Source organism: Tamandua tetradactyla, chromosome 21, assembly GCF_023851605.1.
Source record: "Tamandua tetradactyla isolate mTamTet1 chromosome 21, mTamTet1.pri, whole genome shotgun sequence".
NCBI lineage: Eukaryota > Metazoa > Chordata > Mammalia > Pilosa > Myrmecophagidae > Tamandua > Tamandua tetradactyla.
Genome location: NC_135347.1, coordinates 51,831,318 through 51,857,427, shown reverse-complemented (window position 1 = coordinate 51,857,427; position 26,110 = coordinate 51,831,318). Strand labels below are relative to the sequence as shown.

Below are 26,110 nucleotides of genomic sequence, written 5' to 3'. Positions count from 1 at the left end.
GGCATGGCAGGCGAGAACTCTGCCTGCAGAGCCACCGTGGCCCACCCATGGCTTATCTCTTATTGGTCATCGATTCCTTCTTTTCCTTCTTTCTCAGTGTTTATTGACCTCCTAATCTGTGTCAGAATCTGTGTTTCAAATAAATAAAGGAAGATGGATTTGTAGATCCAAATTTCAGCACAGGATGTGTTGAGATACTAGCCTTTGGGAGTGTAAGTGAAGTGTGTGGATTGGGGGCAGGAGGATTAAGGAAGGCTTCTCTACAAAGTGAAGCTTTCTAAAATGAAACAGAGTTCTTCCAGCAGTCAGGGGCAGAGAGGGCATTCTAAAGAGAAGGAACACCATATGAAAAGGGAATGGATTCCATATGAGCAGGTGTGAAGGTGTCCAAGGGTTGATAGGGCTTGTGATTCGAGGCTGGGGTCTCTGGGGAGAAGAAGCAGGGATTCTAAAAGGAAACAGGGGTCAGATCCTGAAGGGGCTTCCACAAACCTAGTATTGTCATCACTCCGTGGATGGCGAACCAGCCAGCTGAAGTCCTGTTACTCTGTTTTGTTACTTACTAAATTTAGCAGAATAGACTGTAGCTAGGTTTATAATGATGGCTGAAGGAAATACCATCCACCCCCACAGCCCCATGCATTTTCTAGTTTGCTGTCACCTCTTGAGTATTTTAACCCTTTGAGAGTCTTTAGAACTTTTAAATCCTTAGTGGGCAGTTTCCATCACCTGATGACTTCTGGCACTCTGATAACTCTTACGTCAGGACCAGCAGGCTGAGGCTGGGAGACCACTAGGCAGATGTGAGGAAACTGCTCAGACCTGTTGGATCGGTTCAGCAAAAGGACTGTTCTCTCAGAGGAAAGACAGTGTATAAAAGTTGAAGCCTTACTAAGGAGAAAGAATTCAGATCCATGGTTTACTAAAACATAAAACTGTGCTTTGAGCTCACCAGCTTACTGAGCCCTTTCTCTTGTATGAGAAGGTGAACTGTCTTTGTATAGTTCCTTTGGAGCTCTCACTCACAGACCTCCTAATTGTTTATTGTACAGAGTTATCAACAATCAGTTTAGATGAAGCCGTAAAGAAAACTTAAAGATTGATCCGTTAGTGAATATGGCATAGTAAATCTCCGCCAAACATACCGGATTTAAGGAATTTGGAGCTCACTGCTTGGAGTTCTTTTCCAAGGTGTCATGTACTTAGGATTTCTTAATTCTTTTCCTTCAGGTTCAATTAGCAGAATTTCTAGAAAATTTACAAGAAAAGTCCTTGAGGATTGAAGCCTTTGTTAGTGAGATAGAATCATTTTTTAATATCATTGAGGTAAGTTACCATCTCCCTTTTACTTTAACCTCGTTTGTTCATAATATCACATGTAAATGAATCTGAGCTTAAAGGCTTTGCAGCGAGCTTTGCGTGTGCACGTGTGTGTGTGTGTGTCATTGCTGACTTTGTTCTATTAGGGGTGAGGGTCCTTCATGTCTTCCTTTTGTGTTATCAGTGAGACTGCTTTCTGTCCAAGGACGAGCTACTTGCTCTTAAAAACACACATTTATTGTACACTTACTACAACAGAGCAGTACTTTACCTGCTTTATCCAACTTAATCCTCACAATAACCATACCTGATAAGTGTTATTGTTATCATTCCCACTTTGTAGCCAAGAAGCTGAGGCTTAGAGTTAAGTCTAACGCTCAAGGTCATAGTGAGTTGATAGTAAGTTGTGAATAACCAACATTTGAACCCAGATCTGATTCTTTTTTTTTTTTTTTAAAGGTTTTTATTTTATGTGAGGTCCCATTTATTTCTTTTTTACTTTTGCTTTAGGGGTAAAGTCTATGAAACCATTGCCTAACCCAAGATTCTGAACATGTTTCCTTATATTTTCTTCTAGAAGTTTTTTTTTTTTTTTACATGGGCAGGCACCGGAAATCAAACCCGGGTCCTCGGGCTTGGCAGGCAAGCATTCTTACCTGCTGAGCCACCGTGGCCCGCCCCCAGATCTGATTCTTACGTGCTCCACAATCTTGCTTTCAGTGGCTTAGCTCTGCAGAAATGCTCTAAGGCACTGCCCAGTGTCCCATGCTCAGGACACGAGTGTCTCTCATGGTACAGCTGTCTTTGATGAGTTCATACTCTCCTGGCTGCTGACCTTTATAGAGAGGGGAGCAGGTAATAATGTTCCATCCTTGTCCAGAGATGGCTCTGGAAGCCTTATCCATCAATCCATCATGGCAGAGGGCCCAAAGTGATTGCAGAAGGCTGATGCACAACTCCTCTATCACTCGGGTGATTCCACATGCTGGTTTGTTTATGAAAGATCTGGTTTACTCTTGTTACAGATCAGTTAGCACCTGCTTATGATTTTTAATGACCCTTCCCCCAGTTGTCCTTTTAGAACATAAATTATCCTGCTAGTAAGGATAACTACATACCTGGGTGAGTCCACATGGGCAATAAAGTTTCTCCTGCTGTGGAGGAAGCTGCCCTGTCACGAGAACACTGATCAGTGTAATGCCCTGTTCAATCCGCTGGTCTCTCACCCACACTATAACTTCAGTGGAGTGATGCAAACGGCACTAAACTCTCTCCACCGAAGGTCATACCTGAAGGTAATGGATCTCTACTCTCTCCAATGCCATTTTCAAGTTTTGTCATCTGGGAATGAAGGTGGGTAAAACTTCCATACATAGATCTTATTATTTTTGTTTTCGTAGTTCAGTGACTAAATCTTCCTTGATTATAGTCTTTTAGTGAATTTGTGGCAAAGTGCAGTTGGAAATAAATTTCCTAAATAATAAATTCCCTAAATAAATAAATTTCCTAAATAGGAAATTTAGTCTGTGCACTTCCTGCTCCTTACAGGAGTGTGATTGTCAAGATGCCAGATCATCTTCAAGCTGTGCATTTATCATTACCATAGATTTTTGAACGTTTTTGTTACTCCAAAAACAATTAAGATAAGAATAAAAATAAATATAAAAGTAAAAAAGAATACCCCAAACATCCCATAACCCCATGGCCCCCCTTTTGTTTCTTTGTCTTTTTCTCCTTGTTACTCATCTGTCCATATATTGGATAAAGGGAATGTCAATCACAAGGTTTTCATAATCAAAGTTCACACCTTAAAAGCTTCATAGTTACTCAGTCATCTTCAAGAATCAAGGCTATTGGATTAAAGTTCAATGGTTTCAGGTATTTTCCTCTAGCTACTCCAATACACGAAAAACTGAAAAGAGATATCTATATACTGCTTAAGAAAAATCTCCAGAATAACCTCTTGACTATTTGAAATCTCTCAGCCACTGAAACTTTGTCTCAGTTATCTTCCCTCTTTTGATCAAGAAGGTTTTCTCATTTCCACAACCCTAGGGCCATGTTCATCCCCTGAAGTCATGTCCTACATTGCCAGGGAGATTTACGTCCCTGGGAGTCATGTCCCACATAGAGGGGGAAGAGCAGTGAGTTCACCTGCAGAGTTGGCTTAGAGAGACACCACATCTGAGCAACAAAAGAGGTTCTCTGGGGGTGATCTTTAGGCATAATTATAAATAGTCTTAGCTTCTCCGTTAAGGAAATAAGTTTCATAAGAGCAAGCCACAAGATCAAGGGCTTGACCTATTAAATTGGTAGTCCCCACTGCTTGCAAGAATATTAGGTCTTCCCCACGTGGGAAAATTTAATATTTCCACATTTTTCCCCAGTCACTCAAGGGGATTTTGCAAATACTTTTTCTATCTTCTGCCCAGATTACTCCAGAATGTATCAGGGCATCACATTAACATGTACAAACCAACAAGATCTCACTCCCTATTCAAGGTTTCATGTAATTATGGTGGTCAAATAAACTAACTGTACAAGTTAAATTCGTGTGTTACAGGAAATATAAGTTTTGTACCAAATAATCATCTCTTTCTTGGGTCTCACACAGAAGTTGAAGTTTTAAAATACAGTCAGTATCATCCTTTACCTTGTATACCAATTTACCTTAATCCTACCCAGATCAGCTTTATTCATATCTCGGATTGAAGTCTGATCCCTTTTTCAGTGCTTTTAATAGTTGCTGCATGGGGTAATGCTGACTTTCATAGCTACAGAACTCTAGCACTTATCTCAGGTGTCACACAAATTACCCAAAGTTCCATGGAATGTCCAGGTCATACACAAACAGCTTGCGACTCAGAATTTAGAAATAACAGGTAGAACTATGGAAGATCTTACAATCTAGGAACCTTTCTAATAGGCTTCACCAGATAACCTATGTTCTTGAATTCAACTCTCAGAGTTTGCATGTTATAGTTCGTCCTCGTTGGTGAGGCGTTATAATACTTGTCTTTTAGTTTCTGGCTTATTTCACTCAACATACTATCCTCAAGTTTCATCCACTTAGCTGCATGCCTCATGACTTCATTCCTTCTTGCGGCTGCTCAGTGGTCCATTGTATGTACAAACCACAGTCCCCCTTCCAGTCTTCAGTTGATGTACTCGTAGGTCGCCTCCATCCATTGCAATTCTCAAACACTACCACCGTAAACACCAGTGTGCCGATGTCTATTCAAGTCCCGTTCTCTGTTCCTCCGAGTATACACCTAACAACAGGATTGCAGGATTGAATGGTTGCCCCACCCCGAGCCTCCTGTGCAGCCACCACACTGCCCTCCAAGGGACTGCACCTCTCTGCTTCCCTACCAACACTGGATAGGTACAGCTCTCTCCCCACATTTTCTCCAGCACTTGTATCTCTCTGCTCATGTTAACTGTTGTATTCATACCTGCACTTGTTTCATTCAGAAGTGTTCTTTTTTCAGGAAAACTGTAGCAAAAATGAAAAAAAGCTAGAAGAACAGAATGAGGAAATGATGAAGAAGGTTTTAGCCCAGTACGATGAGAAAGCTCAGAGCTTTGAGGAGGTGAAGAGAAAGAAGATGGAGTACCTGCACGACCAGATGGTCCGCTTTCTCCAGAGCATGGACACTGCCAAGGACACGCTGGAGACCATCGTGCGGGAGGCGGAGGAGCTGGATGAGACTGTTTTCCTCACTGTAAGCACCAGTTACAGCAGTCGCAGCCCCTGGCCGCCCGCCTCAGCCCAAGTCTACTTTAAAACATTCATCTCTCAGTATTCTGTAAAATCATTTATATCTGTGTGGGTTTTAGATGATTCTGAAATTTAAAAATTATTGGTGCATGCCCAGTGCCTATAGAAGGGCCCCAGCAAATTCCTAAAACTTAATCCCAGAAGCAGCTGACGGATGTGTGAAGGCAGCGTGACCGTTCCGTTCTGCTGCATGGGAGCAGCCGCCTTCAAAGAGCAACAGAAAGCAGCCTTAAAACCTTTTCTGTTCCCATGCTCTCCATATGAGGGCTAGCCCTGTCTGCACAGAGCACCCTTCTGCTGGCTCCGGGGCCTGTCCTCTCCATTCCTGAATCTATAGCGTCTTCTCATATAGACCAGTCCTTTGAGCCTTGCCAATTGGCTGAAAGTAATTTTTTGGTTAAAATTTTAGTGTACAGAAATATGAGATAATGTGGTACCTCTCTCAGGTAATATGTTGGTGCTTTTACAAGGGGCTTCCTGGGGATGGAATTTCTCAATTAAAGCAAGTGACTTGTAGGCAGGAGGTTCCCTTGGATACTCCTTAAATTGCTCCACACAGAGACAGCTCTCGGCTGCCCTAATCTCCTAGAATGTTCAGTGAGATTGGAGCCAGGATTAACAGGGAGTAGTGGGGATATTTTTTCTGAAGGCAAATCCATACCTGGCCTAAGGCTAGGCATTATCATCAAAGAGGAGGAAAGCACCATTTTAGGAAGAGTGGGGACCTCCTTTTCTGAGTTCCCCAGTCTTCCCAGTCCTCTAGTAGTTTGGAGACAGAGCAAGCTGAAATGGGGTTGATAGTAGATTTTGATTCGCCTTTGGGAAAACCTCCAGCCAGGGCAGATTTGGGTGAAGCGGACATGGCCATCTTCTTGCTCTTGGGTGGTTTTTCTTTTGGGTGTTAACTGGTTTCTCTCTGTCTCCCCCTCCCCCCCTCTCTTTCCCTCCCTCCATAAGTCGTTTGAGGAGATCAATGAAAGGTATATAAAACATGGCACTAAGTAGTGGCGTCTGAGAATAGCATGACTGGATGCTTTATTTTAATATTTTGATGCTTTATAGAAAATGAGTTGCCAATAAAAATACATATATTTAGCGAGCAACTGTTTTCTCACTTTTAGACACTGTGCTTTTAAAATCTAAATGGCAGCTTTGAAAGAGTACTGCATGTGCTTTAGTTAAATAACAATTATCATAATGTAGAATTTTAACTGCTTCCTTGAAATGTCTTCTATATTTACAGCCTGATCTAGACTAGCTTTCCTGACACTGCATACAGAACATTTTGTAGATATTTAGACTTATTTGTTAAATATGGGTATTGGAAGAATCATTCATATCTGCCTTGTATAATTTTGTGTCTAATGCAATCTTAATGGAATGTTCTCTGATTTTCACTTGAAGAGATACTCATGTAATTATCTTCTCATTCTGCTCAACTAACCTAAATGAATCTTCCTCTTTTGATTTGTTTCATTTTTTGTTGACGTTTTATCACTCAATGTAAGAGAAATTCATTTTTTAATAAGCAAAACACTCAACAAAAAATTAGCAATTGGTGTTAACCCCACCCCAGATCCAGTAAATCAGAATTTCCATGGTGGACTGGGCGTCTGCATGTTTAACAATCCCCACAGATGGGTCTGAGGCACAACGGTGTGATCTGGAAACTGATACTTAAGCTGCAATCCCAGTTTTTTTTTTTTTTTAATTATGCATTTCTTCTAAGCATGATTGGATATATTTTATCTAAATAGGAAATTGATTTATAGTGCCATTCCATATACTCTAAAATGGAGATGCATATTTTATTTTATCCATTCATGATAGGACTGATTGGCAAGAAAATGCGGTGAATGAAAATTCACAAATGCTTTTACCTTAAAATAGCGCCTTTTTAGTTTTCTAAACATTAGAATATTAACTTGCTAATCTGAATTGACATGTTTAATACTAAATACAGTTTCTTTGGTTTTGTGCTTGAACTTGTTCATCTGTGTGTCATTTTACTTAATTCAATTTCATTGTCCAGTTGACAATGAATTAATCTTTGCTAAAGCTCTAAGTCCCCTAAGGCGGGTATACACTTGTGATAATCATTATTTTTCTGTAAGGAAGACAGAAAAAATTCTGGGATTTGGTAGAGAAATGTGAGCTATTAAAGAAAACACTTTTAAACACACACAAACATATATACACAGAGCTGATGGAGCTTGAATGCTTCACTGAAAAGAAGGCTTTCATGTCCTCAAAACAAGTTCTGCTTCAAAGTCTCAAAGTTACTGGTGTTTCCTTCTATAAGAAGTGCTAATTATCTAGTTTATTTTACCTTGCTTTTTTCCCCCCTTAATTTTATATTTCTGAAGGCAGTTCTTGCATTTTAAATGATTTTCCCTGACACTAAAAATGCTTAAATTAAGGAGTGCCGTCAAGCATATTTAGACTGAAAATTTGTGTATCTTGAAAAACACTTTTGCTTAGAAAATACTGTTCCATTAAGAGGATGCATTTCTTTCTTCATTTTGCTCTTTTGTGTTATTATAATGAGAAAAAAAAGGGTGTCAAAATCTTTTTAGGTTATATGCATAGAAAGAAGTCTACTTGCTATGTCATATATTTGCTGATGGTAAAATTGAGAAAGTCAGTGCACAAGGCAAAACTCAAACATTTTATTTGTGGTATTTACAACCAGAGCTTTAGGGCTACAAAAAGCTCCCCACTTAGTCAGTAATGTTTATTAAGCATCCTTAGTTTACATTATTTTGTCAATTCCGAGTCATCCTTCTACCCTCTGCATCCCCAGTACCTTAATTTAGGCTCATGGCTGTTTCCCTCACCTAGACCATCCTTCTAACTGACTTCACTGCCTCTTTAGTCTATTTGCTCTGATCCTTCTCCATATCCTTGACAGGGGCACACTTCTAAACTTCCCTTGTGTGAGCACTTCCGTGGCTCTCCTTGCCTTAAAAGATAAAGTCGAAACTCCTTAGTGGGTATGAAAGGCTCTTCACAGTCTATCCTTTTTCATTTTCAGCTCCAACCAATTTCCCAATTCCCAAGGCACCCCATCCACCAAACCAAAGTGCTCCCTGGCCCTTGAGTGTGCCACACTCTTTCACATCACTAGGTATCTGTTCATGCTGTTCCACCTGCAACATCCTCACTCCCTTTTCCACCTCAAAAACTCCTCTTTCTTTAATACCCAGCCCAAAGGCCATTTCTGCTTTGAAAGCCCTACTAGAACCATCTCCCCTAAACCAAATGAAAGTGAATTTTATTGTTTCTATCTCAGTAAGCATAATGGACACTCATTATCTATTTCACTTATGTTTACAATAATCTTTTTTCCTCATACTGATCAAAATTTTACCTGAATTGAGGTCTGATTTTCTCACCCAGGAGATGAGTGGTGGCCTCTTATTCATTCAAAAGATATTTTTAAATGCCTACTATGTGCCAAGTAATGCATTACAGTACAGCAGTGAGCAGCATGAAGATTATCTTCCAGTAAAGTTGACAGACAAAGACCAAATAGATCATGATGAGTTTGAGGAAATAGAATGAAGCCAAGTAAGGGATAGGAGGGACAGACCAGCCTATATCCTCAGATGGTCTCTCTGAGGAACTCACAAATGAACAGAGATCTTAGCAAAGCAAGGGAAGAAGCCATGCAAGGATCTGGGAAAGGAGGTTCCACCAGCAAGTGCAAAGGCTTTGAAAGAGGTCTGTGCTGAGAAAACCAAGAAGTTCATATTAATGAAGCTCATGCAGTTCTTCCCAGATGACTTAAAGACTAGAAGTTAACTCCAGTCCTACCTGAGAGAAGCATCCAGAGGAGAGCTGTTCATCCCATTGGAGGCCCCTCAAATAAAAGAAAAATGCTTTAGGCATCTCTCCTTATATAAGGGGAAGAAGTAATCATCCCCTTAAGAGTTGATCTGGTTTTTTAATCCATCTTTCATGGATACAAATACTAAGAGTTAGCATTTGTTGTCATCCTTCTTAAGAGAGTCTTGACTTTGTAAAAACTGTTAATTTGTAAAGTGTGGCCCATTTTGTCTTTTAAAAAGGTAAATTTTATCCTCTTTCATTGCCACAGCTTCAGGACCTGGACCAATGCCTGGCACATAGTAGGGAACAGTGTTTGTTGAGTGACTGAATGACCAGAAGCATAATAATGAGGGCCGAGAATAGCAAGGACATCCAACAGTGTCTGAATTTCCAGACAGGTTCTGAACTTTTAGGTTATATAAATACAAATAAATATATTCTTTAGGAAATCAATAAAATAATCATTAAATATCATAATTTTTAGGATTAACTTCATAGATGCAAAATTTGAGATTACAGGAATAAATTTCCAACATGACCAGTTGCAGCAAATAGATTTTAGACATATATATTTCCAGACTTTGAAATATATAATTTTAGGGTACGATTAGAGGTCCTGCTTCATAAAAACTACCACCAACAGCCACAGCTTCATTTTGAACAATTATTTTTAGCTTTCATCATGTATGTTAATTTATACAGAAATATTTTCTCCTTGATAGATTACTTATACAGAAATATTTTCTCCTTGATAGGTTACTTTCTGCCATGGAGAGCACTGCTTCTTTAGAGAAAATGCCTGCTGCGTTTTCACTTTTTGAACATTATGATGACAGTTCGGCAAAAAGTGACCAGATGTTAAAACAAGTGGCTGGTAAGAATTTTAATGTCTTAATTATCTTGATGAAATTCAGCAGCTTTTGCTTGTTTGTTTTGTAAAGTTTGTGAATGTAAGGAAATGTAGTTGAAAAAAGAGAAGTCTTGGTTGTAAAATTTTAAGACTAGATTCTGAAATCAAGCATGAAACTAGCATTCTGTTTCAATTATAAAGTGTATTTTCCATATGAAGCTTTATGACTTTGTTGGAATATTGAGGAAGTGCGAGGGAGTAGCAGTGAAACCAAAGGGTTTCCCCCCCCCCTTTTTTTTTTAATAGGATTTTTCTCCCTCTCTTGTAGAGATTATTTGCTTCGTCCCAGAAGCCGGGCATGGAAGGAAAAATAGATAAAATATTTCATATCTGTTGAACAGATTTTTTCCCTATTAATGGTTTCCTCCTTTTCAATTAAATACTTTTTCCTTTTTTCAAACTAAACAGATTAGATTAGAGAACTAACAGCTCAGCAACATGCTCTGTAGCCAAGCATCTCCCACTCAGCTGTCAGAAGCATCCTGCCCGCTCTTCAAAATATTTTTTAATGTGCTATTTTAACAAACAAGACAATGTAAGTTATTTAGATTTCTCAGATCTGCTCTGTTTCAGTGAAGTTACCAAGTTTCACCTACTGTTCAGTGTACTTATCTGTCCTCCTGAAAGGATGCTATATTCCTCCAAAACCACCTTACAGTCTGCTGTTTTTAAGTTGGCAATTAACTTTTATTCTTGTAGTTTTAGTTCAGTAACTGGTAAAAGGCTACTGCGTTTTTAAAAAGAAGAAGAAAATTTAAAAAAAATCTAACACTATATAAAGTGAAAAATTCAGCCATTTATCCTAATGGGTTTTCTCTCAAAGCAAAAGAATGCTTTCTTGTAATGTCTCTAAGAGACATCAGAATAGAGTTGTGATTATATACTAAGAAACTCTGATTAACAGAGCAAATCTTTTGCTTTTAAGGGATTCACTATACGCTGTTGTTCATTTAGAATACCTGTCGTACAATAAAAGGAAATTTTATATATTTAGAGGTCACAGAGTAAAATTTTCATAAAATCTTGGTGATTAACTGAGAAACAGTGCACGTGGCAGTCCCAGTGACTGGAAATTGTTTATGGAAAGATTGATTTCTGTGACTGAGATGCTTTGTGCATCTGCTTAAGAGAAGTGGAAAATAGCTTTTGCTCATTTTGCAACTGATGATACCTCTCAAGTATAAAGCCCTCACCTGGTACCTGAGAAGTGAATCTGTTCACTTCCTAAACTAAATAGATAAAATAGAGGAATGGATGTGGCTTTTCCGTTGCAAAATAGAGCAGTGGCAAATAATTATTTGATACTTGCATGATGCCTGAGACTGGGAAGACTGTTGTACGTGTCATATTATCTAATCTCACAACAGCCCTAGGAGGTGGGTCTCATTGTTACTCCCACTTAACCTCTTCCTATGCCAAAGAGACAGGACATGTCTCTAGGAAGGAGGGAACACCAAGGGTCCATTATATCCAAAGACTCCTTGACTGTGGTTCCTGGGGACCTTTTGAAAGCTACACTGAGTGGAAATCTTTAGCCCTAGGTTCTGAAGTCCAAGTATTATCTAGTGTTTAGCTCATGGAATGTGACAATCTTTTGTGGGGACACTCATCAGACAAATGAAAATTTATGGAGTGATTCTTTTGTTCAATTCCTTAGCCACTGTCAAAGAAGCCTTAAAATTTTCATTTGATGTTTTTGGGCATCACACCTATTCAAGTTGATGACTGCAGAATTGTAAAAAAGTTGCCAACATATAAAATCCAGGTCTCTAAGATTCTTCCAAATTGGTGTTAAAATCCAGCCATTGTTATTGAATTATATCCTTGGACTATTCTTATTTCGTCTTTTATTTTAGAATACTTTGAAAAATAAAAGTATTTCCTTTTTTTTTCTTTAAAAAAAAGAATGTTTAATTTAATGCTTTTGGGGGAAGGAACACATTGGTAAAAATTTTTTAGTTAACGCTTTGCTAAAACTAGTTCATTAAAATTAGGTGATTTTGGGGGGGTGCGGGAGAGTCAGTTGTCAGTTTTTAAATTTGTTAATCTATGAGAGAGAGATGAAAAGATGTTACCTTTTTAAAAGAGGCAGATATAATATAAATCAGCAGATATAGCCCAATGTATAATTCATAGGAAAAAAGGAACATTTTCGTTGTTCATGCCTCAAAGAGCTCCCTGACATGGCTTCAAAGACAAGTCATTCTGCTTGACTCTTCAATAAACCTGGGAAACATGAAAATGTATTGAACCTCAGTATCTGGATGGACTCCTTAGAATGTGATAATTTCCTGCTGAGTAAACTCAGAGATAGTACAAGGGTCTCCGAACCATAACCGGTGCTTGGGGAGGAGTTCGCAGCTGCCTTGTCATGCCTTCTCCGCGTCTCTTACCTTGTGGCCTCTTTGACTCATGGAATGATGGATCCCATTTCAACCCTGGTCTTCAGAGTTGTCCTGCTTCTCCTGCAGTATCTATATCCTTGCTAAGGCCAGTTTGCCTTCTGAATATTAGCGCTGGAGAGACCCTCGCATCATGTAGTCCCAAATCCCTCATTTTATGAAAAGGAACCCAAAGAAAGTAGGTTTGCCCAACGTCATATAGCTAGCTCTTTGAAGAGTTGGGTCTTTAGGTGAGTTCTTGTTCAACATCCTTTCTTGATCTCTTTTTGCCCCATTTTTATACAAACTCTTCCATTCAAGGTACCGAACTGCTTAAATTCTCCTTGTTTGCTGTTCATTTGACTGTTTTTGTTAATTCTACAAAGGATGATGGTACGGTCACTCACAGAGCTCTGGGTGGGTGTTGGGCATTTGCTAAGCGCTTGATACACGTTATCTTGCTTTCTATAACAATCTTGTGAAGTAATGGTATCATTTCTGTTTTCTCATTTTAAGAATGGGGAAACTGAGGCTGAGGTAACATGGCTAGTAAGTGGGGAACCTGAAATTTAACCTTAGGCCAGACTCTCTGCTCTGAGCCTATGGACTTGACCACGCTCCTATCCTGCTTTTCATTTTCCATAACTGTGTATATTTGTTTGGCTCTCTTTCTCTTTGTTGAGTCCTTTCCATTTGTTTCATTTTGCTCCATTCTTTGAACCTATTTTTCTTGTTTTTACTTTCTTGTTGAACTGACCATTGTTTTATTTTCTTTTTGGTTGACTTTTAATAAAGGTATCTCATAAAACTTGGTCCATATTATTTCAATACTCTTATCTCTCAGGAAATTGTGGACTAGAAAAAATGACCACAAAAATAAATTTAAAAGCATGCCATCTTTTCAACTATGGGGATAACCTTTCCTTCTAATTTTTAAAATATATATTGTTCAGTGATTTTGTGTCTTATAAATTTTGGAGAATTGCATAGAAGCTTGATTTGTGATGTTGAATATACGATTAATGTTCAATATGCATAATTATAAACTTTAAAAATCTCTAGTGAAGCACTTGAGAATATTGTTGTCTTTAAAATTCAGAACAATATAGTTATGCTAGATGTTTTAAACTCGTATTTTTGTATTTTAATTTTTTATAAAATCTGTCGATATAGTTATGTGGGAAAGAGGAAATAGAATAGTAGATTCAGACAGTATATTTTGATATATTCATACAAGCCTTTTTCAGCCTTGAAGATAGCAACTATATCTAAAAAGAAGATTTCATATACCTCCTTTGTGAATGTAGACTCTGTGTGGATGTATGGACACACAGCTTTGGTTATCTAGCGAAGCATGCTCCAGATTTGTTTGGAAGGATAGCACAAGTTATTTGATGAAATCTTTAACAAAATATTCCACTATAGAAGAGAATTATCAAATGATCCTATTTGGGGATCCATTCTTGTTTATTTCTATATTTGTTATATGTGTACATATGTAAATGCATAGAAAGAATGCTGCAGGAGTACACACTCGGTAATAACAGTGGCTGCCACTAAGGAATAAATTGGGGTTGCAAGGTGTTGTAATTAAGAATGCTTTTCCCCTTTTACCTCTTGTATTTCTGAATTGTTTGAATTTTTTTTCAAAAAGCATAAGTAACTTTTGCAAAAAAGAATTAATCAAGAAAAATGACGTTAGTGAAAATAAATCCCGCCTATATTCCAGTTCCACAGCCTCCAAGATTAGAACCTCAGGAACCAAATTCTGCCACTGGCACGACAATTGCAGTTTATTGGAGCATGAACAAGGAAGACGTCATTGACTCATTCCAGGTTTACTGCATGGAAGAGCCACAAGATGACCAAGAAGCAAATGGTAAGATTGTGATTTGTAGTAGATAATACAAATGCATATACATCTTAAAGTCAAGTATTTAAACATGCATGTGTTATAACTCCACATAGCATTTGTAATCACTTACCATAAAACATATATAATGAAATGGCATATAAGAAATTTTGAGATCAGGATCAAAGTAAAGAAAATGCATAAATACTTTCATAATGGTTAATATCAATATTGTAATTGAGATTCAAATTTGGCTTTGAAGGGTAACAAGCAATTAAGTGATTCTCATTTTCAGAAAGGAGTTCGCATACCAGAGTTTCAGAGAGAACAAAGTTTTAACCATCACTGAAGTCTCAAATAAAAGTGTTATAATTGGGTCCCACTTTTTAGAGGGCAAGTGAGCTCTGTTCAAGATAGTGTCCTTCACAATAATTTTAATGCACATGCAGCATTTGATTTCACAGTGGCAGTTTCTCAGATCTACATTTGTTAAAAGCCACAAATAAGCCATATAGGTTAATCCAGCATTTGCAGTTCTCAAGTGTAGTCTTCTGATGTTCTAAATTAATGTGTGGATAGAAGTGAAGTAGGATGAAGGGATGGCATGTCTGATAGCTGAGACTCTCTGAATATCCCGTTGTTCACTAGGACTTCTAATAAGACCCATAAGCCAGGTAGTTTGGTGAATTCAGAACTGGGAGTGCTGGCATTCTGTGTTGCTTGTTGAAGTCACATCAATATACTTTGAAAACTAGATAAACATAAGACCAGATTGACATCCTATTACAAAACTCAAGAGCCTAATTTGTAATAAGGAACGAATATAATGTATCTCACTATTATTAATATTTATGTCTGTAAGATGGCATGTGATATTTATTTAAATAGAAAAAACTTATTTTGAAAAAGCAACTTTAGGCATAGTTTAAAGATATCTAAGTTTGTTTATAAGGATTCTAATTTTATTGAGCATCTGTTATCAAATATGCCTGTCATAACACAATGAAAATAAGTATTATTATCCCCCTTTCATGAGTGAGAAAATTAATGTGAGGTTAAGTGTTTTGTTCAAAGTCACACAGCTTGTACATGATGGGTACGGGATTCAAACACATATCTCTCAGACACCAAAGCTCATGTTTTTGTTTGTCTATGTGTTTGGTAGTTTTGTTGCACCACATTATAGCTCTGTCTTTGCCACACGCATCTCTTTGTATCTCCCGTTTACAACTAACTCCATCTATATCATGAAACTTCATACCACTCCAGCATCCCTCCTAAAAACCTATTTATTGCCTGGAGTACTTTTTTATGAGCTTCACTCCTTTCCTGTGATTCCCCCATAACTACTTACTGTCCTGATTCTGATTCTTGCAGCACCTTGACATCTACTAGGATGACAGTTAATTAATCTGATGATCTACATACAATGTGATAATCTACTATTGTGTCATAGGTCTCCAGTAACATATATCATGTGCATTGTTGAAAAGAGTGCTGGGGTAACAGGACGTAGCTTAAAGGAATGATTCCACTGAAAACTGCTACCACAGTTTCTGGATCTTGGGGGGGATGCTTTCTTGTGTGTATAAGACCTTATGATATTTGTTTTAGTTTCCCAGCTGCTAAAACAAATGCCATAAAATGGATTGGATTAACAATAGGAGTTTATTGATTTGATAGAAGGCTTTCGGAGCCAATATCTTTAGGCTGGCTGACAATCTTTGGGGTTCCTTTCTTTTCTGTCACATGGCAATTCACACCTTCTCCTTTCAGTGCAGCATCTTCTCCTTTCTCTTCTGGGTTTCATTGACTTCCAGCTTCTGACCATTCCCTATGGCTTCTCTCTCTATGTCCAATTTCCTTTGCTTATAAGGACTTCAGCTGTATTGGATTAAAGCCCATTGTTCTAGTTTGCTAGCTGCCAGAATACGATATGCCAGAAATGGAATGGCTTTTAAAAGGGGGAATTTATTAAGTTGCTAGTTGACAGTTTTAAGACCATGAAAATGTCCAAATTGAAGCAAGTCTACAGAAATTCCAAATTAAGCACCGACAAGAGGTTACCTTCATTCAAGAAAGGCTGATGAAGTTCAGGGTTTCTCTCTCAACTGAAAAGACACATGGTGAACATGGTGACGTTGGCTAGCTTCCTCTCCAGGCTTCTTATTTCATGAAGCTCCCCAAGCAGTGTTCCTCTCCAGAGGTCCCTGGTTGTGTGGGCTCTTGGCCTCTTGGCTCTCTCACTTTTTCCGAAATGAATCCTCTTTTTAAAGATTCTAGTAAACTAATCAAGACCCACCTGGAATGGGTGGAGTCACATCTCCCTCTAATCCAAGGTTAATACCCACAGTTGGGTGAGTCATATCTCCATGGAGATACCCTAATAAGTTTCCAATCTACATTATTGAATAGGGATTAAAAGAAATGGTTGCTCCCCCAAATTGGGTTAGGATTAAAACATGGCTTTTCTAGGGTACATGAATCAAACTGGCACACCCAACCTCGTTCGGTTTGAGCACATCTTAGTTGATAACATCTTCAGAGGTCCTATTTACAAATGGGTTCACACCCACAGGACCAGGGCTGAGACCTGAAGGTGCTTTGGGATATGATTCAATCCCCAACAATGTTCTTTAAACTGAACTCTCTGTTCAGAAAAGAATAGTTCACTGGGAAAGAGAGGCGCAATTAGAGAGATCATGCTAGGTTGGAGAGCTGCTGTGATTCCTGTAAAAAGGGACACTGCTTCTTAACTAGAGGAGTTCTGAAGATGTGACTTCAAGGGTAAAAAGGGGGGATAAGTGAAATGACCATAGTTAAATAAAGAAAATCATTCTTTTTAAAGAAGAAGAAATTTTGTAAGAATAATCAGATTGGTCCAAAGGAGTAGGTGTTCAGGATGGTAATGAATAATATTTACTCCTAATATATTGAAGGTGAAAGGTTTTAAGAGATGTTGAAAGGAAAGTGTCTTTATTGAACAAAATTACTTCTTAGATTAACTTTATGACCTCAAAATTATTAAAGTATTTTTATACATTGTATAAGTCTCTAGTTGAATGTATTCTGAAATTCATGACAAGAAACCAGGATTTGAAACTTGGAAAGTCTTATTGAATATTAAAATGTAAAGATGCTTTGGAACAGCATATGCTTAAAAACATGCGGTTGTTCTTATTTTATGGCATGCTCTCCTGAAATATTGGCATTGCTTCTTAAAAATTTTCTTGAGGGTATATTGCTAAGATTTAAAGCTAACATATTAGTATGCAATTTTAATATTTACTATTGAAATGTTATTTTAATTGTGGTATATGAAGCTCAGACTCTTACTTAACATGCTATTATTTTCTGATAAGTGTTTATAAGTAATACTATATTATTCTAAATATCCCTTTTCAGAATGCTGTTGTGCTCTTATGTATTCTAAAGTGCTAGCTATCATCTAATGATATCTGTAAGAGCTTATCAGTTTGGGTTTTCCACTGAGAAAAGTTGTTGGCCACTTTATGCCATAACTATGACTTCCGGTTAACTTGTAAGATAACTTAGAGTTATTGTTGTGCTTTATGCCAGACTTGGTAGAAGAATACAGAGTGACCGTGAAAGAAAGCTACTGCATTTTTGAAGATTTGGAACCTGACCGATGTTACCAAGTGTGGGTTATGGCTGTGAACTTCACTGGGTGCAGCCTGCCCAGTGAAAGGGCAATTTTTAGAACAGGTAAGAGGGGGTGAAGGGGGTGTTAGGAGGTAAGACTCAATTCTTCACAGACTCTTGAGACCAAACAATAAGCATTTATTAAGTACCTATTAAGTGCTAGGAATGCACAAAGTGCTGGGGCTGCAGTGATGAATAAGACTGAGTTCCCGTTCTCAGGAAGCTCATGGTGAAGTGGGAGACTGGCAAACAGAGATCATAGCAAATTTATGGAAGGCCGTGATCCAGAAATGCACAGGCTACTCGGAGAGCCCTCCAGAGGGTTCCTGAGACAGCCGGGGGCAGGGGCATGATCAGGATGGCTTCCCAGAACTCATGCCTGAATTGAATTGTTTAAAGGATGAGTAGGAAGTCATATGTTACAGAAGGGTGCTCCCCTTGAAGAAAACCTATGAACAGAGGCATAGGAGTAAGAGACAGCATGGATTGTGCAGGTTACAATAAGAAGTTTGACTTCAAACAAGGAGAAGGAAGATGTAAGGTGAGGAATGTTAGAGCATAGAGGCCGTGTTTACTAAGATGTTCAAGTATCCTCCTAAGGTTACTGGGAACTCCAAAAAGAACTTATGCAATGGTGTTCAACTGAAAATACATTCCCATGATGTATTCTTTTTACAAGGGCTGAAGCAAAATGTATTGCGGAAGCCAAGACTGCAGTGCCTTTAAGATCATTGCAACTGCTTCAGGAGAAGAAATGGCTCATTCTTACCATCTATTCTTCCTTCTTAATTTTTTTTATTGGAGAACTTGCGGGTTTTCAGAACAATCATGCATAAAATATACGGTTCCCATGTGCCATTCCACCATCAACACCTTGCATTGGTGTGAAACATTTGTTACAACTGATGATAGCACATTTTTATAATTGTACAATTAATTGAAGTCTGTGGTTTAACTTAGAATTCGGTGTAGTTCCATGGGTTAAAAAAAATTATTCTGTTACCATTTACACAGTCTGATGTTTCCCCCTTTTAATCATATTCAGATATAAATTTCAGTGCTGTTAATTATGCTCACAATGTTATACCATCACCACCATCCATGACCGAAACATTTCCTTCATTCCAAATAGGATCCCTGGACATTTTAAGCCTTAATTTCCCATTTACTGTCCTCGTCCAATCCCTCGGTAACCAATATTCTAGAATCTGACTCTATGAATTTGCTCATTCTAATTGTTTCAAAACAGTTGAGTGCATACAATATTTGTCCTTTTGTGTCTGGTTTATCTCACTGATCATGATATTTTCAAGGTTCATCCATATCGTAACATGCATCAGGACTTCATTCCTTTCTACAACTGAATAATACTCCATATATATATATATAGTATTTCTTGTGCTGTATTATATAAATACAATACCACATTGTATTTATCTTTTCATTGGTTGATAGACACCTGGGTTGCTTCCATCTTTTGGCAATATTGAATAATGCTACGATGAACTTTGATGTGAAAATACATGTTCAAGTTCCTGCTTTCAATTCTTTTGGATACATTCTGAATAGTGAAACTGCTTGGTCATATAGGAGTTCTATACTTAGATTTTTGAGGAGCCACCAAACTGACTTCCACAGTGGCTGCACAATTTTACATTCTGACCAGCAGTGAATGAGTGTTTCTATTTCTCCATATCCTAACACTTCTTATTTTTCAATTTTTAAAATAGTAGCCATTCTAATGAGTGTGAAGTGGTATCTCGTGGTTTTGATTCGCATTTCGCTGATGGCTAATGATGTTGACAATATTTTCATGTACTTTCTGGCCATTTGTATATCTTCTTTGGAGAGATGTCTGTTCAAGACTTTTGCCCATTTGTTAATTGTACTGTTTATCTTTTTATTGTTGATTTGTATGATTCCCTTATGTATTCTGGATATTACTCCTTTATCAGATATGTTTTCCAAATATTCTCTCCCATTGTGTAGGATGCCATTTTACTTTCATGATAAAGTCCTTTGAGGAACAAATGTTTTTAATTTTGATGAAACCCCATTTATCTATTTTGTGGTTGTTGTTGCTTAGTGCTTTCGGTGTAAAATAAGAAACTATTGCCTAACACAAGATCCTGAAAATGCTTCCCTACATTTTCTTCTAGGTGTTTGATAGTTCTAGCTCTTGTATTAAGGTCCTTGACCCATTCTGAGTTAATTTTTGTAGTATAGGTAGAGGGTCTCTTTTTTTTTTTACTGGCAGAGATCCAGTTTTCCCAGCACCACTAAGAGACTTTTCTTTCCCAACTGAGTGGTCTTTGCCACCTTGTCAGAAATCAGTTGGTCATAAATGTGAAGGTTCATTTCTGAGCTCTCAATTCTATTCCCTTATTCCATCTGTCCTTGTGCCAGTAATACATTGTTTTGATTACTGTGACTGTATAATAAGTTTTAAGATCAGGACATGTGAGTCATCCAATTTCATTCTTCTTTTTTTCGAAATGACTTTAGCTATTCTGGGTCCTTCACCCTCCCACCATATTAATTTGATGATCGACTTTTCCATTTCTGCAAAGAAGGTTGTTCGAATTTTGATTGGATTGCATTGAATCTAGAAATTGCATTGGATATTCACATCTTAATGGTATTTAGTCTTCCAATCTATGAACATGGAATCTCCTTCCATTTATTTGGGTCTTCTTTAATCTTTTTTTAAGCAATGTTTTGTAGTTTTTTTTTAATACAAGTCCTTTACATCCTTGGTTAGATTTATTCTGAAATTTTTGATTATTTTAGTTGCTATTATAAATGGATTTTTCCCCTTGATTTCTTGTTTTGATTGGTCATTGCTTGCATATGGAAACACTACCGATTTTGTACCCCACAACTTTGCTGAATTCATTTATTAGCTGTAGGAGCTCTTTTGTGTATTCATCAGGACTTTTGGCATATAGAATCATATCATCTGCAAATAGGGAAGGTTTTATGTTTCCCTTTCCAATTTAGATGCCTTCTATTTCTTTTGCTTGCCTAATTGCTCTGGCAAGAACTTACAGTACAATGTTAAATACCAGTGATGATGCTGGGCATCCTTGTCTTGTCCCTGTTCTCACAGGGAAAGCTTTCAGTCTTTCCCCATTAAGTAGGATGTTAGCTGTGGGCTTTTCATATATGCACTTTATCATATTGAGGAATTGTCCTTTTATGCCTAGTGTTCTAAGTGTTTTTAATCAAGAAAGAGTCCCGAATTCTGTCAAATATCTTCTCTGCATTAATTGAGATGATCACGTTTTTTTTTCCTTTATTCTGATAATGTGATGTATTACATTGATTTTCTTATGTTGAACAATCATTGCATAGCTGGGATAAATCCCACTTGATCATGATGTATAATTCTTTTAATATGCTGTTAGATTCAATTCGCTAGTATTTGATTGAGGGCTTTTCTATATTTATAAGAGATATTGGGTGGTGGTTTTCTTTTCTTGTGATAGTTTTTCCTGACTTTGGTATGAGGGTGATGTTGGCCTCGTAGAATGAATTAGGGAGTGTTCCCTCCTCTTCAATTTTTTTGAAGAATTTGGGCAGAATTGGAATTAAGTGTTCTTGAAATGTCTGGGGGAATTCCCATGTGAAGCCATCTGGTCCTGTGCTTTACTTTGTTGAGAGGTGTATTAGTTTGCTAATGCTGCCAGAAAGCAATATACCAGAAATGAAATGGCTTTTAAAAAGGGAATGTAATAAGTTACAAGTTTACATTCTAAGGCCATAAATATATCCTACTAAGGCACCCAGAGAAAGATGTCTTGGCTCAAGGAATGGTGATCTGGGAAATACCGTGGCTGACATCTGCTGGTCCTTGTTCCTGGTTCTGTTGCTTCCAGCTTCTGACGCTAGTGGGCATCTGTGGGCATTCACTTAGCTATTCTAGGTCAAAAAACCCTCGGTTTCATCTCTTAGCTTAGCATCTGCCAGGAACAGAGATTTCTTCTCTTCAACTTCTGGCTATTTCTGTGAGTCCCCACTTAGCACCTGGGCTATTTCTGTCTCATTCTCCAAACATCTACATTGGCTGTGCTCTGAGCTCTCTCCCAAATGTTTCTACTGTTAAAGGACTCCAGTAAACTAATCAAGATCTACCTGGAATGGGTGTAGTCACATCTCCAGCTTATAAAAAGGTCACACCCACAATTGGGCCTGCCACATCTCCATGGAGATAATCTAATCAAAAGTTTCCACCCTGCAATATTGAATTAGGATTAAAAGAAAGGGCTGTTCCCGTAAGATTGGATCAGGATTAAAACATGGCTTTTCTGAGGTACAGAACAGATTCAAACTGGCACAGGATGTTTTGATTCTAATTTAATCTCTTTACTAATTATTGGTGTGTTGAGATCTTGTTACTTGAGTCAGTGTAGGTAGTTTCTAAATTTCTAAGTTGTCCATTTCATGTAGGTTATCTAATTTATTGGTGTGCAGGTGTTCATAGTATCCTCTTATATTTCTTTTTATTTCAGCAGGGGTCAATAATGTCTCCCTTTTTATTTCTGATTTTAGTTATTTCTAATAGGAGTTTCTTCTGATAGAAAAATCTTCTCTTTATTCTAAAGTCAATGTAGGTTGATCATGTGTTTCTAGGAATTTGTCCATTTCATTTTGGTCATTATAATTTGTTGGCATACAGTTCAGAGTATACTCTTCTAATCCATTTTATTTCTGTGGGGTCAGTGTAATGACCCCCTCTCATTTCCAATTTTATTTATTTGTGTCTTTTCTCTTTTTTCTTTCTTTGTCTATCTAGATAAAGGATTGTCAATTTATTGATGTTTCCAAAGAGCCAGCTTTTTGGCTTTGTTGATTGTTATTTTTTTGTTTTCTCTATTTCATTTATATCTACTCTAATCTTTTTTATTTCCTTCCTTCTGCTCACTTTGAGTTGAGATTCTTCTTCTTTCTACAGTTCTTCCAGTTTTGAGGTTAGGTCTCTGATTTGAAGTCTTTCTTCTTTTCTAATGCAAATATTTACAGCTATATATATCCTTCTAAGCACTGCCTTCCCTGCATCCCATAAGTTTTGATAAGTTGTTTTCCATGTCCATTAATCTCAAAATATTTCCTAATTTTGCCTCTGATTTCCTCTTTAACCCATTGACTATTTGAGAGTGTTTAATTTCCACATATTTGTGAATTTTCCCTTTCTTCCTCTATTCTAGCTTCATACTGTTGTACGTTGTATGATTTCAGTATTCTTAAATTTATTGAGGCTTGTTTTGTGACCCAACGCATGTTCTATCCAGGAGAATGATCCAGGTGTACTCAAGAAGAATGTTTATTCTATTTTCATTGGGTGCAATGTTCTATATATGTCTGTTAGGTCTAGTTAGTTTAGTGTATCATTCAAGTCCTGTACTTCCTTATTGATCTTTTAACTAGATGTTCTATACATTATTGAAAGTTGTCTGTTAAAGTTCCCTACTATTAATGTAGAACTGTCAATTTCTTCCATCAAATCTGTAAATATTTTCTTCATATATTTTGAAGCTTTGCTGTTAGGTGCATATACATTTATAATCATTACATCTTCTTGTTGAATTGTCACCTTTATCAGTATATAAAAAGACAATCTTTGGTCCTTCATACCGGTTTTTGAATTAAAGTCTATTTTATCTAATATTAGTATAGCCACCCTAGCTCTCTTTTCATTGCTACTTACATTGTGTATTTTTCCCCATCCTTTCACCATCACCCTACTTGTATCTTTGACTTTAAGGTGAGTCTCTTGTAGAGAGCTTATGAGTCATGCTTTTTTTTAAATCCGTTCTGCTAATCTGTGCCTTCTGAATGGAAAGTTTAATCCATTTATATTTAATGTCACTACTGATAATATAGCACTTTTTTCTGCCATTTTGCTATTTAGCCTTTGAAAGTCTTATTCCTTTTTTGTCCTTCATTTCCATTAAAGTCTACCTTTATATTTATTTGCTTTTTTGTATTGTGTCATATTGAGTACATTCTCACTTCTATTTGGATATTTTATTTTATCTAATTTCTTTGTTTTTACCATGTGATTAAAATTTAACATCCTAATATATAATAATCATATTTGCTTTGATACCAAATTAACTTCAGTAGCACATATCCTTTTTCTGTGCCCCAGCATATTTTCTTATATTTTTTAGCACATACATCCTTGTACATTTATGTCCAAAAATCCAGATTTATCATTGTTTTTTATGTATTTGCATTTCAATACCTGTAGGAAGTAAGAAATGGATTTACATGCTAAACAATACAATACAATAATATTGGCATTTATAATTACCTAAATGGTTACCTTCACTACAAGTCTTTATTTTTTTGTGCTGCTTTGAGCCACTGTTTAGTGTCCTTTCCTTCAGTCTGAAGAACTCCCTATGGCATTGCTTATAGGGCAGGTCTATAGTAATGAAATTCCTCAGCTTTTGTTAATTGGAGAATATCTTAGTCTCTCCCTCACTTTTGAAAGTCATTCCCACCAGTCATAAAATTCTTGGCTGGTAGATTGTTTTCATTCAGGACTTTTAAGTATTTCAACCTAGTATCTCTTTGCCTCCATGGTATCTGATGAGAAATTGGAACTCGATGTAATTGGACTCCCTTGTATATAACATGTTGCTTTTTCTTGCATCTTTCAGAACTCTCCCCTTGTTCTTTGCTTTTGATAGTATAATTGATATGCAATGGGGCATACATTTCTTCATATTTATCCTGTTTAGTGTTCTCTGAGCTTCTTGGATATGCATGTTCACATCTTTTGCTATGTTTGGGAAGCCCTCTGTCATTATTTCTTTGAATATAACTGCTGCCCCTTTCTTTCTTTCTTCTCCTTCTGGGACTCCCATAATGCATATCTTGGTGCAATTAATGGTGTCTCATAGCTCTCTTTGGCTGTTTTGGCTTTAAATACTTCTTTTTACTTTCTGCTCCTCAGCCTGACTCATTTCAAGCATCTTATCTTTGAGTTCATTGATTCTCTTTGCTGTCAGCTACAATCTGCTCTTGAAACATTCCTGGGCATTTGCATTTAAGTTATTGTGGTCTTCAACTCCAGTGATATTGTTTGGTTCTTTTTAAAAATTTCTGTCTCTTTGCTTAAACTCTTAAATTGTTCATTCATTGTTTTCCTGTAGTTCTTTCTCTGTACTTTCCTTCACCCTCTTCAGCATTTTTATGATCATTTTTTTTAAAGGCTTTGTTTGGTATGCCCACAGTCTTGTTTTGTTCATTGGTGTTTTCTGGATTGTTCTCCTCTTCCTTGGATGCCCACCGTCTCTGGTTTCTTTGTTTGTCTAGTGTTCTTATTGCACACTGTACATTTTAATGCTTTAAAATGTTAACTCTGGAATTTTTTCCTGGGATGTCTGTTTCTTGGCTTTCTAGCCAGCTGGTGATAGGACATGGCTCTTCTTGAGCTTCGGCCCTCCTATCAAGAAGATCTGCCAAAGGCAAGTGCAGCATGTGGGTTTTCCCTGCCTTTCTGGGTCTCTGTCTTGTTCTGGACTTTTGCTACTTAGTTGTTTTGGAGTTTTCCTGTTTGTGGAAGTTTTGTGGTCCCTTCTGTTTCTCAGGAAACAGACCTCCCTCTACAGGGTATTTGACATGGGCAGGCTTTGTTCTAGACTGTGTGCCTCTATAGTTTTTTACACCCCTTTTGTCATTTCATGCTGCTTTTGTTTGGAAGGCAAATTCTGGGAGGAGGGTCACCCCAGAGAAGTCTTTCCCAACTCAGTCTTTATGAGCAAAACAGGGCCAGGGACTCAGAAGGGGACTCAGATTGGCTCTGATGTGTCATGAGTAGGGGATCAGGAAGGACCCCAAAAGCTTCTCTCATAGCTTCCCAAAGCTGAGCTTTTCTGATAATACAGCTCTTCAGCTAACTGTCCCCTGCAGCCTTGAGGAAGTGCTGCCTCTTTATCTCTCTACTGCCTCTGCCCCCATCCATGGCAGGGTTGAAAGAATGATCGCTGCTGCCACCATTGGCCAAGTTGGTTTTTTAACAGTAACTTCCCTTAGAGCAGAAACGCAGTATTCTGGTCCCAGATTTGCTGACCAAAGAAGACATGATCAACGACTGGGCATGCCCACCTCTGTTACTGTGGAAAAGGATCTTTATGATGCCTCTTTTTATCACCAGCATCTAGCCAAGGCCCAGACCCCATAGCAGCTGCTGTGAGAGTGGGGGGTGGGCACTGGTAGCTACCGTGCTAAGAGAGGATTTATAGTTTTTTACCATAATTCATCTGCTGCTTTTTTCCTGTTCTTCCCTGACTACTGTGCAGTGTTTTTCTGTCCTCTGAAATTAAAAAATAGTTGTTTCAGACAGTTCCTGCCTGTATAAT

General features: G+C 37.6%; 1 protein-coding gene and 1 long non-coding RNA gene across 5 annotated transcripts in view; one reads left to right on the top strand and one right to left on the bottom strand.

Annotated features, from left to right (window-relative positions):
* The window catches only part of LOC143665650 (uncharacterized), a 28,704-nt gene extending 24,600 nt beyond the window's left edge, over nucleotides 1–4,104 (bottom strand). For 2 of the 3 annotated variants that reach the window (XR_013167137.1, XR_013167138.1), the window contains exons 1-2: nucleotides 3,974–4,104; nucleotides 1,146–1,248 (exon numbers count right to left, since the gene is read on the bottom strand). This is a non-coding gene — a long non-coding RNA (uncharacterized LOC143665650). The remainder of the gene's footprint in view (nucleotides 1–1,145; nucleotides 1,249–3,973) is intronic. The other variant, XR_013167139.1, reaches the window with a different exon arrangement.
* CMYA5 (cardiomyopathy associated 5) overlaps nucleotides 1–26,110 on the top strand; it is a 102,664-nt gene that overhangs the window by 54,417 nt on the left and 22,137 nt on the right. The window contains exons 3-8 of one of the 2 annotated variants that reach the window (XM_077139328.1): nucleotides 1,231–1,326; nucleotides 4,812–5,045; nucleotides 6,059–6,081; nucleotides 9,688–9,806; nucleotides 13,953–14,102; nucleotides 17,655–17,801. In XM_077139328.1, the coding sequence (XP_076995443.1) occupies nucleotides 1,231–1,326; nucleotides 4,812–5,045; nucleotides 6,059–6,081; nucleotides 9,688–9,806; nucleotides 13,953–14,102; nucleotides 17,655–17,801 (769 nt within the window). Of the gene's footprint in view, nucleotides 1–1,230; nucleotides 1,327–4,811; nucleotides 5,046–6,058; nucleotides 6,082–9,687; nucleotides 9,807–13,952; nucleotides 14,103–17,654; nucleotides 17,802–26,110 lie in introns of those variants that run through there. The other variant, XR_013167136.1, reaches the window with a different exon arrangement.